Source organism: Peromyscus maniculatus, chromosome 7, assembly GCF_049852395.1.
Source record: "Peromyscus maniculatus bairdii isolate BWxNUB_F1_BW_parent chromosome 7, HU_Pman_BW_mat_3.1, whole genome shotgun sequence".
NCBI classification, from domain to species: Eukaryota; Metazoa; Chordata; class Mammalia; order Rodentia; family Cricetidae; genus Peromyscus; species Peromyscus maniculatus.
The window spans coordinates 36,648,093-36,660,716 of NC_134858.1; the positions used below are offsets into that span (position 1 = coordinate 36,648,093).

The 12,624-nt window shown below is 37.4% G+C and overlaps 2 protein-coding genes across 2 annotated transcripts; both read right to left on the reverse strand.

The window, feature by feature from the left end:
* Positions 1-2,833: 2,833 nt before the first annotated feature.
* Positions 2,834-3,769, reverse strand: LOC143274117 (olfactory receptor 10G9). Its single transcript, XM_076575578.1, has one exon. The coding sequence runs from the start codon at positions 3,767-3,769 to the stop codon at positions 2,834-2,836; it is 936 nt and encodes a 311-aa protein (XP_076431693.1).
* A 5,445-nt stretch (positions 3,770-9,214) lies between these two features.
* On the reverse strand, positions 9,215-10,223 carry LOC143274118 (olfactory receptor 10G9-like). The gene has a single exon (XM_076575579.1). The coding sequence runs from the start codon at positions 10,139-10,141 to the stop codon at positions 9,215-9,217; it is 927 nt and encodes a 308-aa protein (XP_076431694.1). The 5' UTR covers positions 10,142-10,223.
* Positions 10,224-12,624: the final 2,401 nt, after the last annotated feature.

Genomic DNA, 12,624 nt, shown 5'->3' on the forward strand with positions numbered 1-12,624 from the left:
CCACTTATGATTCAGTAATGTGGTAGTCAGTCTCCAGGGATTTGTGTAATGAGTAGAGATTCTTTTGATTCTCTACTATTGATAATCATTGATTCTAACCTTTATTGTATTGGGAGCAGAGAAGATACATGGAGTTATTTCATTTACCTGTATTTGTTGAGATTTGTTTTGTGTCCCAATATATGGAGGTTTTGAGAAACTCACTTGTCTATGCCTGTTCATGATCTGTGTAACCTGAGCTAGGCCTCAGAATATGGGGATCTATTTTCCTAATTTTTAAGAGAAACATGTTGAAAACTTGTACTTATATTTTTGCTTTTCTACTTTCTAAATAAAAGCATCATTGGCTCATCTTTGTAATTAATGACAACTCTGTACCAGGGTGGCTATAGTTTTCTGTATTTCCAAAATTTTGAGTTTGTAACAGAAGGTATCCAGAAAGCATGCCAATCCAAACTCAGTAGGGAGAAGAAAAAAAAAGATGCTGCAAAATGCAAAAAAAAACAAAAGTTCCAGTCATCTATAATAGATGATTAAGTGAGTTTCCTCTACACATCATGTCCTATGATCATGCCTTGCTCATCATTACCCACTCAGGTATAACAGTATGATGAGTGTGAGAGCATGTGCCCCCTGGCTGCTAGCATTTGGCTCCATTGGTCCCTGGACTCTGTTGTCCACTCTGATTTTTCATTGGACCAACTGTGGACTCAGCCAGATCCAACATTACTTCTGTGATGTACTGTCAATCCTCAAGCTGTTCTACACAGACACAGACACCTCGATTTCTTTTCTTAAGGCAGCACAAGTTCACTGTCTTTAAAGTTCTGAGGAAAAGAAACTAAACAAACTGGGCATCAGTTGGTAGACAAAATTAATTTCTTCTGGAGACTCTAGAAGACCATTTCTTTACTTGCTTTTTCTAGATTCTAACATTGATCTATAGTCCTCCATTTTAGACCCTTTAATTGTTCTGAGCTTATCTTTCCAGCCTCTGCCTTCTTGTTATATAACTCTTGCTTGTGACTTTGAAATTTTCTCTTATGCCTTCTGACAACATTGGACCATTATGATTACTACATGAGGACCTTTATGATTAATCCAGGACAATCTCTTAATTTAAGAAACTTACTCAAATTAACAAAACCCCCTTTGCCCTGTAAAGTAAAACATTCAAAGGTTGTGGTGATTAAGAAATAGACTAATCTTCATCGTAAAAGAACGGCAGTGGCATTATCATCTACACTTTTTACATGGATGAAATGGGGGGTTCACAAAAACAAGGATAGCCCAGTGACATGATCAATTAATGTTAACATTTTTAGTTAAGCTTCTTAAATATAATATTTAATCTATTCTTTGAGACTTTCACAAGTGAATGCAAGGTATTTGGATCATGTTCACCCCTTTTCTCTAAAATGTCTAAGACCTCCTAGGTATCCAACACATGCATCCCTCTTCCAACTTCATAACTTCTTATTTTCATTCTTGTTAATGACACACTGAATCTAATTAGCACTATCCCATCCCCAGCTACTACAGCATTGTCAACTTATGAGAAACAACTCCCCTGGAGAAAACTGACTCCCCTTCCTCTACAAGGCACCAATTATCAATAGCACTTCAGTTTCTGGGTATTTCCGCTCCTTCTTCCATGCTGAAGTGTTGAGTAGGTGGATCTTGTGTACTTCTTGTGAGGGTAACCAAAGCTATATGAGTTCATGAGTGCACCCATCCTGTCATATCCAAAAGAGACATCCCAGTCTTCCCCAACCTCCTGCCACATCCTAAGTGTGTGCAATTTAGTCTGAGAATTAGCATCTTTAAAATATTGAATCTCCCAGTCTGTTGTAATTCTTTGAGGATAATCACATTTCCCCAAATATGTACTGTGCTGTGAATATAACTGGAGATCAAATAACTTCACTGGTTATCTTGTATTGCACCACACTTTGTCTTACCAATGAGAAAGTGCCTCTCCTAGTGATGGAAAAATTACCTGCCATGTTGTATGGAGGCTAGATAACTAAGATGTTATTTTTTTACTATGTTTGTTATGACTCAACATATGTGTGTATTTAGTATATTTTGATTTTTCAGGTGTTGAATCATTACAAATATATTCAAAACTGGTAACTCTATAATGCATATTATAAATGGTTATAGAACATCATGACCATTGTTTTATAACACTCCATTATGTGAATATAAAAGAATATATTTCATTCAACTCTTATGCATTTGAATAGTTGAATATTGCCCACTAGAAATGAATCATTGCTAGAGATTAAATTTTTATAAAAATATTACATACATTTATTCATACACACATACATTTAGATGAGGAATTATTCTTAGAAAACTATGTATTACATATTATGAACCTTGTTTTGGATATGATGCACAAAGAAAAGCACAGAACCACTGAAAAAGTAAAAGTCTGCATTTGAAGAGTTAAACTAGAGACAAGCATGACCTCTGCTAATTGCAGGAATGCCATGACTATGGACTTCTGGGTACATGCATAAGAGAAATGAATCCAAAGTGAACATTCTATCATATCAGCTAAAAGAGAATTTCAGCTTCATAAAGCAACCAAGATAATATCATATTGCTTTGTGAGTGTTATCTTTTGAAAATAAAACAAATCTTTTGCAAAGGGAAAAATATCAAACTATGAGCACGTTTGTCACATGTCAGAGATCTAATTGCAATTTGAAAATCCTTAGAAGACATGAGAATTGAATATTCCTGAGGAGGTGCATTCAATGATGAATTATAATTAAATTATATTGCTGATGTTGGAAAAATGAAGTTATCTTCTTATCAGTGTTTACTGGCTCTGAGAAAATGCTCCTCTGTCTTTGAGTTTAACAAGTGCTTTCTTCACCTCCTTGTTCCTCAGGGTGTACACAACAGGGTTGAGTAAGGGTGTCAGCACAGTATAGAAAACAGCCACAACTCCATCCACAGCATCCCTGGAGCCTGGCCTCAGGTAGATGAAAACACAAGGCACAAAGAAACAGAGGACCACGATGCAGTGCGAGGCACAGGTCTGGAAAGCTCTGTGTCTGCCCTCTGAGGTGCGGATCCTCAGGATGGAACAGACAATGGACACATAGGACAGAGCAATCAGTAGAAAGCAGCCTGAGGCCACCACACCAATGTTTACAAAGATGACCATCTCATTGGCTGAGGTGTCTGCACAAGCTAGCTTGAGGATGGGAGGAGCATCACAGAAATAATGCTGGATCTGGTTGGGTCCACAGTAGGGCAAACGGAAAGTCAGCGACGTCTGGACAGCGGAGTGCAGGGAACCAGTGAGCCAGGTGCCAGCAGCCAGGAGGGCACACACTCTCCCACTCATCATGCTGCTGTACCTGAGGGGGTAACTGATGGCCAGGTAGCGATCATAGGACATGACTGTGTAGAGGAAACACTCGGTGCTACCCAGGAAGTGGAAGGAGTAGAGCTGTGCCACACAGCTGTAGAAGGAGATAGCCCCGCCCCCTGGGGACACCAAGGTCATCAGCATTTTAGGCACTGTGACTGTGGAGAACCACATGTCAATAAAGGAGAGGTTGGTGAGAAAGTAGTACATGGGTGTGTGGAGGTGGGAATCTACCCTGATCACCATCAGGATAAGGAAGTTGCCCAGCACAGTGAGAATGTAAATCACCAGGAAGAGTGCAAAGAGCGTGGTGTCCAGGACTGGTGGGTGGGGAATACCTGATAGGAAGAACGTGGTCACTAGGCTCATGTTTGACATTTCTTTCACCCAGAATCATTCTCCCTATAAAGATGTAAGGATCACTCAGACATTAATGAATAATTATCTGTGTTTCATAATATAACACTTTATGTTACTTAATAATAAATAACTTTATGTTATTTAGGTCTTATTTAGTGATATTGGTGAAATGATTAAGCATCTCTCCCACACACAGGCCTAGGAATACAAGTATTAGCATACACAAATACATATAAGAAAAACAAGAAATGATCTTAGTTTTGGTTTTATTTGGGGCATCATGAATTCCCACAGCTACATAAAACATACAAATGTGTTATTCTCAGCATTTTGTGGGTCAGGCCTGCTGTGGTATTACTCACAGATCTTAAATCTCAAGGTGCAAACCAGTTATATAATCTCACGTGAGGGTCAGAATTTTATTCTACACTAGTACAGCTGTTGATAGAATATAGTTTTGTACAGTTTTAGATCTGAACTTCTGATTTGTATAATGGTTTTTAGCACATTCCGCCACTCTAGGCTTCTAGAAGTCACTCTAGGACCTATACAATTCTATGCATCTGGTCATGACATAACATGGCAAGTCCTTTTTCTGTTACCTGGAGAGTCACTTTCCCTAAAGCAAAATGTGGTACAAGATAATCAGTAAAGTAAGTAATCTCCAGCCATGTTCATAGCCAGGTATATATTTGGGAAATTGTGATTATTCATGGAGAGTTTAGTTATTTGTAGTAATCTTGGAGTCTAGATTTCTACCTACCAGAATCAGTTTTCTCCTTTGGATTCCCACAGAAACTTCAAGAACCAAAATTGCTGACATTAGTAAGTATCATTGAAACCAATGGTATATTTCAATCATTTGATGTGAAATGTGTTATTTAACAATACTGATTCTGTCTCCCTGACTGAAAAGATGCAAGCAAAGATTGGCATTCAGTCTCTGCTCAGTGAATGACAGTGGAGCATGCAGGACTGAGCCTTGCTGAAGTACTGCAAAGTTGCCTCTTCTGGATCTTAGAAAGGCAATATGTCAGTTCTGGTGGAATCCCATAGACCTCCCAGCTTGGCATTACACTCTTAAAGGCTTTGTTCCTGCCGGTTTTGTGATGCTCCATTACTGCCTGCTTCTCAGAGTCTCTCTAGAGTCTCCAAGTCATGTAAGAATATCAGGTGCCCCATTACACAGTAGGATTACCTACAACATCCCCTATGTCCAGAAAAGAAAAGGCTTCATACATATTAAATCCCTGATTCCTCTCTATTTATGTGTCATGAAGAAGATCAAATTCTCTCAACCACAAAATGCTGAGTAAGGAAGAGCTTTCTGTTATGCATAAGTTATGCTACGATTCTGATTCCTCTCTGATGCTGGCTTTGTTAGACACCACATTTTATCCACATCTTCTTTCCTCATAATCCTCAAATAAAAACAGTGCTCTAAGGGAAGGAAATGATCCTGTCGAGTCTGTGTTGCTTATTCAACACCTATGACATAAAATTGAAACCAGTGTAAACAGAGAGGCCCCATGCCACTCAATCATGGTAATATTGTGTGTGGCTAAGACTGAAATGATTATTTTTACTTGATACAAAATATTGTCTAGAACTAACAACTATTTTTTAGTTGTTTTAACTTTACTGTGTTGTGAATTGACTTGTGAAACCATTTTTCACTAAGAAAGAAGAAAGGATCTGCTCCTAGAAGATTCCATATAAAATATATCTTCTCTACAAGGAGTGTGGCTTTGGCTACAGGAAAGTTGTCTTTTTACAAATATGAGAAAAAATAGTAGAAACTAGATTATTGAAGTCACCACGATAACCATGAGGACCCCCTCAATTGGGGGAAATAGAGCTCTGAAATGTCTACTGCAGCAACTGGACCCAATCACAGAGAAACTACATTCAGAATGATAGAAAAGAAAATATCCATGAAGAGAAGTGCAAGGCAGCCTGACACCCCAGCAGGAATCTCAATCAAGGTCAGTGTTTAAGTTACATGTTAATACTGTAACAACATCAGTATTAGTTGAAGTCCTGCAGTTATTGTGTCTATCTACTGACCATCTACCTGCCCATGTATCTCTCTATCTAGTGAGAGAGACCAGGCAGCTAAACTGAGGACAAAGTCTAAGAATTTACAAATGTCATTGATGAATGTGAATATGCACACTAAAAGGAAGAAGGAACTGAACAAAAAACAAGTTAAATTCACTCAAGAACATCTATGAAGTATGGTGCATTTTAGTAGCAAAACATACCTGAGCTTTTCCAAAACTGTTTCACCTTCTACATGTTATGGAGAAGCACTAATTTTCATGGTATCATATAAAAAAATACTGTGAGATGAGAAAAAGAAGTTCTTTTCTAATTAGAATTCAAGCTAATTAATTCAGAGACTAGAAGACAGCATGACTAAATGTGCTTGGTTTCAGGTCTCAAGGGATGGGGCTGCCCTGGGGTTTCCATGTTCCCTTGATGAGCAAAAATACATCAGCAAGACGTGAAGGAAAGGAGTTTTGTAAACATGCATGTCTCTCCTCAGAATATCTCATGTCTTGCTGGACCTTTCCAGTGCCTCTTCTCCACTTAAAATTTCCCAAAGTCTAAGTGAGCATCACTTGACAGCTGTCTGAAGCCACATGCCACTGTTTCTTACACCATCTATTGTTATCAACCCAAGCATCGCACATTCTTAACATTTGTGTAGTTTTGAAGGTTCCAGTGAATTCTACCAATTGATTCCAACATGGATATGCTTTCCTGACACTTGAAACTTACTAACTTTTAGTTATATAAAAGTTTAATGTTCTAGCATCTTCCAGACACAACAGAGCTGATACACTTAGGAAATGCATGCACAAGAAAGACCTTCCAGAGATGGAGAAGTGGACACAAAGTCCCATCCCTAACCAAGAAGCTATTTTCAATTGATAGCTCTGGTAAAAATGAATAGCAGTTTTCTCTAATCAAGTGTCACTGGGTATATCAGCAACACCACAGAGCAGGCCCCACATCCAGAAGCAGTTTGCCAAAACAAAATAGACTGCATGGGTTTCTCCTGTGCTCTTTGTTTTCTTTTTTCTTTTGATACGTTCTTTTTTTTTTTTTTGTCTTGTTGAGGCTTTATGTTTGTTTAGATCTGTGTTTCCTTTTTCTTTTTATTATTGTTGTTTTAAGAGAGAGAACATAGAGTTGGGTGGGTAAAGGAGGTAGAAAAGATTTGGAGAAGGAGAAAGAATATGATGAAAATATATTGTATATATAAAATTTTTAATAAATTTTAAATTAAATAAAATTTAATGAAGTTTGAGGTTCTAAGGTATTCTCTCTTTTAGATCTTTATCATACTAAAAATGAGTGATTTTTCTCCATAATTAAAAATTGCAACTATAACTATTTCACTGATTGCAATGGTTTTTGATCAGATATATTCAAATATATTCTTGTTTATTTTAGTTTTATTAAATTCTGATTGATGAAAATGAAATAGAAAATTTGCATTATGTGGTTTAATAAATTTGGTCTGAAACATAATTTGTCTGATTAGCCTCTTTTGATTGTTTGCTTCAAAATAATACTATCTAGACAAATATCATAGGGATTACCAACATAAGCAACCAAGCTAAACTGGGTGAATTTTATGTCTACATTTTGAGATGTAGTCAAAGTGCATTCTTTTTTACATAATCACCTCAAAATAACTTATTAAAGATGCCCATCTTTCCCTGATGCAAAGCAGGTTATCGTTGTCAGGTGAACATGTAACCTGTATCTTTATCCTCCTTTCTCCTACAGTTTCTAGACCTCATACAAGCACTACTCTGAATTGTTAACAATCTTTAATGAGTTCCTTTTCAAGTTGTTAGAAGCTGTGAATTATCTCATTTCTTCTTTCCTTTAAGGTTACCATGACAACCTGAGATCTTTTAAATACACATGTGGAAGCCACTGGTCTAAATCAATGAGTATGTGGGAGTTTAATACCCCAGTATATAAGCACGATCAATCCTCCATTTCTTTTCACTTATTATATATATGTATATATAAACTATTTCATTTTAGGCAATATAAATATTGTTCTGGGGATATACAATGAATTATAGTGTTTATCTGGATTCTTGACATACAGCCACAGGGTGCCATTACCCATAACAATCAACAAGATCTCCACTCAATGCCAAATCATCCTAGTGAGGCAAAACTACCCCTATTTGGAAGTTGTTAATCTACATATTTAATAGACTTTTGATTTTTTAAAATATTTTAAATTTCATTTTTTATTTTGGTGTGTTATATAACTGTTTTGTCTTCATATGTGTATGTGTACCATATATATCTTGATGCTGGTGGAGGTTAGAATTGAGTAACAGAGCTCCTGAAACTGAAGTTATAGACTATTGTAAGCTACCATGTGTGCTGGAAACCTACCTAGGTTCTCTCCAAAAACAGCAAGTGCTCTTAACCAATGACCACTTCTCCCACATAAATACTTGGGGTTTATTATATCGATTCTTAATAAACATAGTCAAAATAACAGTTTCATAATATATTTTATAAATATTTCTAGATCATTAAACCATTGCTTTAAAACATAACATTATGTGTTTACACAAAAGTATTATTTCAGTCAATTATTACATATTTGAGTAGCTTCCTATTTCTGCTTATCAGAACATTAACATCTCTAGAAATACAAATTTGTATAAATATATAATAATCACACATACACACTGTATATTATATATTATGATATATTATATATTGTGTTATGTTTATATGTATTATATGTTGTATTATATATTATGTTGTATATTATATATATGTAGCTTGTTTTTAATACACTAGCCTTACTAAAATACAAAGAGAACTAGTAAAAGAATTAAAATACAAACTTGAAGAATGACAGTCTCAGGATAACATGACCTCTGAGAATTGCTGCTGCTTCTGAACAGCGCACCATGATTGCTTACTCTTAAACTCATTTGTATGACAAATAAGCCTTGCAAAAGCAACATATGAGCTCAGGCTAAAGAAAAACAATTCAGCCTTCACACTGAATCTTGACCACATCACAATGTTATTTATTGTTTGTTCGTTTGTTTCCAGACAGGGTTTCTCTATGTAGCCCTAGCTGTCTTTGAACTTGCTCTGTAGACCATGCTGGCCTCAACTCAGACATCCACCTGTCTCTGGAGTGCTGTGATTAAAGGTATGCATGACTACTGCCTGGCACAATGCTACATTTTTAAGATAAAAATGAATAAATCTTTGGGAGGGAGATCGTAGATAAGAATATGAGCACATTTGCCATGTATGATGGATATAAATGTAACTTCTAAGACCATTAAAAACATAAACTGTGTAATCCTGAGAAGGGGATTTTAAGCAATGATTTAAAACTAAGTTATATTATTGATGTTTAAAAAATTAAATGCCTCCTTCACAGTATCACTGTCTTTAAGAAAATGCTATTTTGTCTTTGAGCTTCATCAACGCTTTCTTCACCTCCTTGTTCCTCAGGGTGTACACAACAGGGTTGAGTAAGGGTGTCAAAACAGTGTAGAAAACTGTCACCAACCCATCTACAGCATCCCTGGAGCCTGGCCTCAGATAGATGAAAACACAAGGCACAAAGAAACAGAGGACCACGATGCAGTGCGAGGCACAGGTCTGGAAAGCTCTGTGTCGGCCCTCTGAGGTGCGGATCCTCAGGATGGAGCAGACAATGGACACATAGGAGAGAGAAATCAGAAAAAAGCAGCCCGAAGCCACCACCCCGATGTTCACAAAGATGACCATCTCAATGGCTGAAGTATCTGCACAGGCTAGCTTGAGGATGGGTGGCCCATCACAGAAGTAATGCTGAATCTGATTGGGTCCACAGTAGGGCAAATGGAAAATCAATGATGTCTGGACAGCAGAGTGCAGAGAACCAGTGAGCCAGGTGCCAGCAGCCAGGAGGGCACACACTCTCCCACTCATCATGCTGCTGTACCTGAGGGGGTAACTGATGGCCAGGTAGCGATCATAGGACATGACTGTGTAGAGGAAACACTCGGTGCTACCCAGGAAGTGGAAGGAGTAGAGCTGTGCCACACAGCTGTAGAAGGAGATAGCCCCGCCCCCTGGGGACACCAAGGTCATCAGCATTTTAGGCACTGTGACTGTGGAGAACCACATGTCAATAAAGGAGAGGTTGGTGAGAAAGTAGTACATGGGTGTGTGGAGGTGGGAATCCACCCTGATCACCGTCAGGATAAGGAGGTTGCCCAGCTCAGTGAGAATGTAAATCACCAGGAAGAGTGCAAAGAGCGCAGTGTCCAGGACTGGTGGGTGGGGAAGGCCTGAGAGGAAGAACGTGGTCACTATGCTCATGTTTGACATGTCTTCTCATCTTTGTTTATTTCAATTTGCACGTAACTGTGAATGACTTCTCTATACGGCCACTGTATTAGCCATGACAGATAATTCTAAAGTTTACTCAGTTTTGTGCATCTCAAAGCTTCATTGGTAAAGATGATGAAATGATTTCAGTATGTCTTTTCTCTCAAGCACAAGCATGTAGAAGGAGACACAGAAACATGCACATACCAAAAAGAGAAAGAGAAAAAGAGAATAATGTTTTATTACCTTTGTATTGGTATGCATTTTAGTTTTCTGTTACTGTAACAAATACCTGAAACAGTTTAGGAAGAAAGGTTATTGTATTTGATTGGCTGGTCTCATCAAGGCACAGCATCATAGTAGTAACATGGCAATACTATTTATCTCATGACCATAATATAAAAGAAAGAACATAGGGAAGGGGGCAAAGATCCAAAAAATCATCTTCTAAGGGTGTTTTCTCTATGATGAGAAGCCCTCTTAGCTAGAAGCCACCCCATAAAAGTTCCCATTACCTTGTCAGGTCTTTAACAGCTAAGGCTTTGTGTAGACACTTATCTAACCCAACCACAGCCATTGATATAAGTTACAAAAATTTGGTGAATGAAATGCAAATGTGGTAGCCATGCCATTTCTTATGAGTCAGATCAGTTGTGTATCTACTCAAGGTATCATGAAAGTTTAATAAAGGAATTATTTGGGGAATAAATCTCATCTCCAACACTGGAACTTCTTACACCACTATTGAGATTGCTAATAGAACTTCATTCCTTGCAGTTTCCAGGGTGAGGTTCTATGTTCTTTGTGATTAGTGGCAGATGTCTTTGCTCTAGGATTCTTCAGGCAAACCTGAGTGATATAAAGTCATAGCCACCTGGATTTTTATAACATGGTAGTTACATTTTCAAAGCTATAAGAACAACCACTTCCCCATTACTGTGACAAAGTGTTGAATGATACAGTACAGTCAGTGCAGTGGTACCCCATCACACTCATGATACTCAAGCATACTGAAGGGAGAGATGGTTGTGCAGGAAATATATACTGCTTGGCAGCTTTCTGGGAATTCTACCTCTCTTTATTTTCTCTCCAAAGTTGGTGTAGAAACTTACAGAGACAAGAATTTAGTTGCTGTAATGAGTCTTTCTTAAGTTCACAACAACCTTAAACCGTGCTCTGTTACCCTCACCTGTCACCTGGCATTACTAATATCACATCCCTGAGAAGTCACATTCAATACATAAGATGATAGATGTGTAGAACTTAGTATAGCACTTTGGCATGTGATAACTGCTTAATTACTAATAGCCAATCAGTATACCCTGCAGAAACATTACAGATTTGCCTTTTTTGCACTAACAGAAAGAATAGGTATACTATCTTTGTGTTTAAAGACAATTCTCAATTTTAAAAGTAGTTTTTCAGAAAGCCTTCATCCTCGCCACTGCTATTGGTGCCCACATCACTCCCTGATTATCACAGGGCTTTTCTACGGACTCTCAGAGTTAGCAATAAAATCATTCAGCCTCCTCAGTGAGAGTCCCTACACCATTTCTCATGTCCTAGAGAATATTAAACCTCATACATGACTTACAGCCTGTCCTCATCCAGTTGATGATCATCTATGAGGATCTAAGGACATCAACTTATGTGCTGTGCCAGGTAAGATCTATTGGAAAGAGAACAGTTCCTGCAATTCACCCTTCTAGTTTTCTGAATATTTTGTGACTTCAACTTTCTTAAGATCACATCGTATCCTAATTCACCTCCTGTTTTCCTTAAACACAGATAATGCTCTCATGAGAAACATTTTTGTGAAGTCTATGATGCTTCTTCAAAACTTACCACCTGACACAGGAAAATGATGCCAAGGCAGTTAAAAGAAATTGATGTCAAGAAAAATTGAGATCTCAAACAGCTGGAATGAAGTATAATTATTTTTACTTAATAAAAATATGTCTGTGGTTGTTAATATCTATTCATTGATCTTAAAATAATGATAGTTAATTATTCTGTGGACAAAGATGGTAAAAGATGCCCACCACTTAACAGAAATTGGGATCTGCTACTAAGAGACTTCACATAAAATAAAATTGAGTTTTAGCCTCAGGGAATGTGGTTTCAGGAAAATTAAAGCTTCATTTTTTTTCAAATATGAGTTAGTAGAGATAGGATTGTTACAATCATCAATTTTAATTCAGGGTTCATTAAAGGGAGGAAATATAAGCATAAGATTTATACTGCATTAACAGAATGAAATCACAAAGAGAATTTCAGTTTTAGGTTTGATGAAAAAATGTTTTATCAGGTTAAACATTTTATCAGTTTATGTCCATGGCTGGAATCCCCATCAGAAAAGTTAATATTCCACGTGCTTGAATGTTTTAACAACATGGCCACTATTTGTAACCATCCTATCTGTCTGTCTCTCTGCCATCTCCTCACCTACCTGTTTACATATTGTCTCTATCTACTTACCTGTA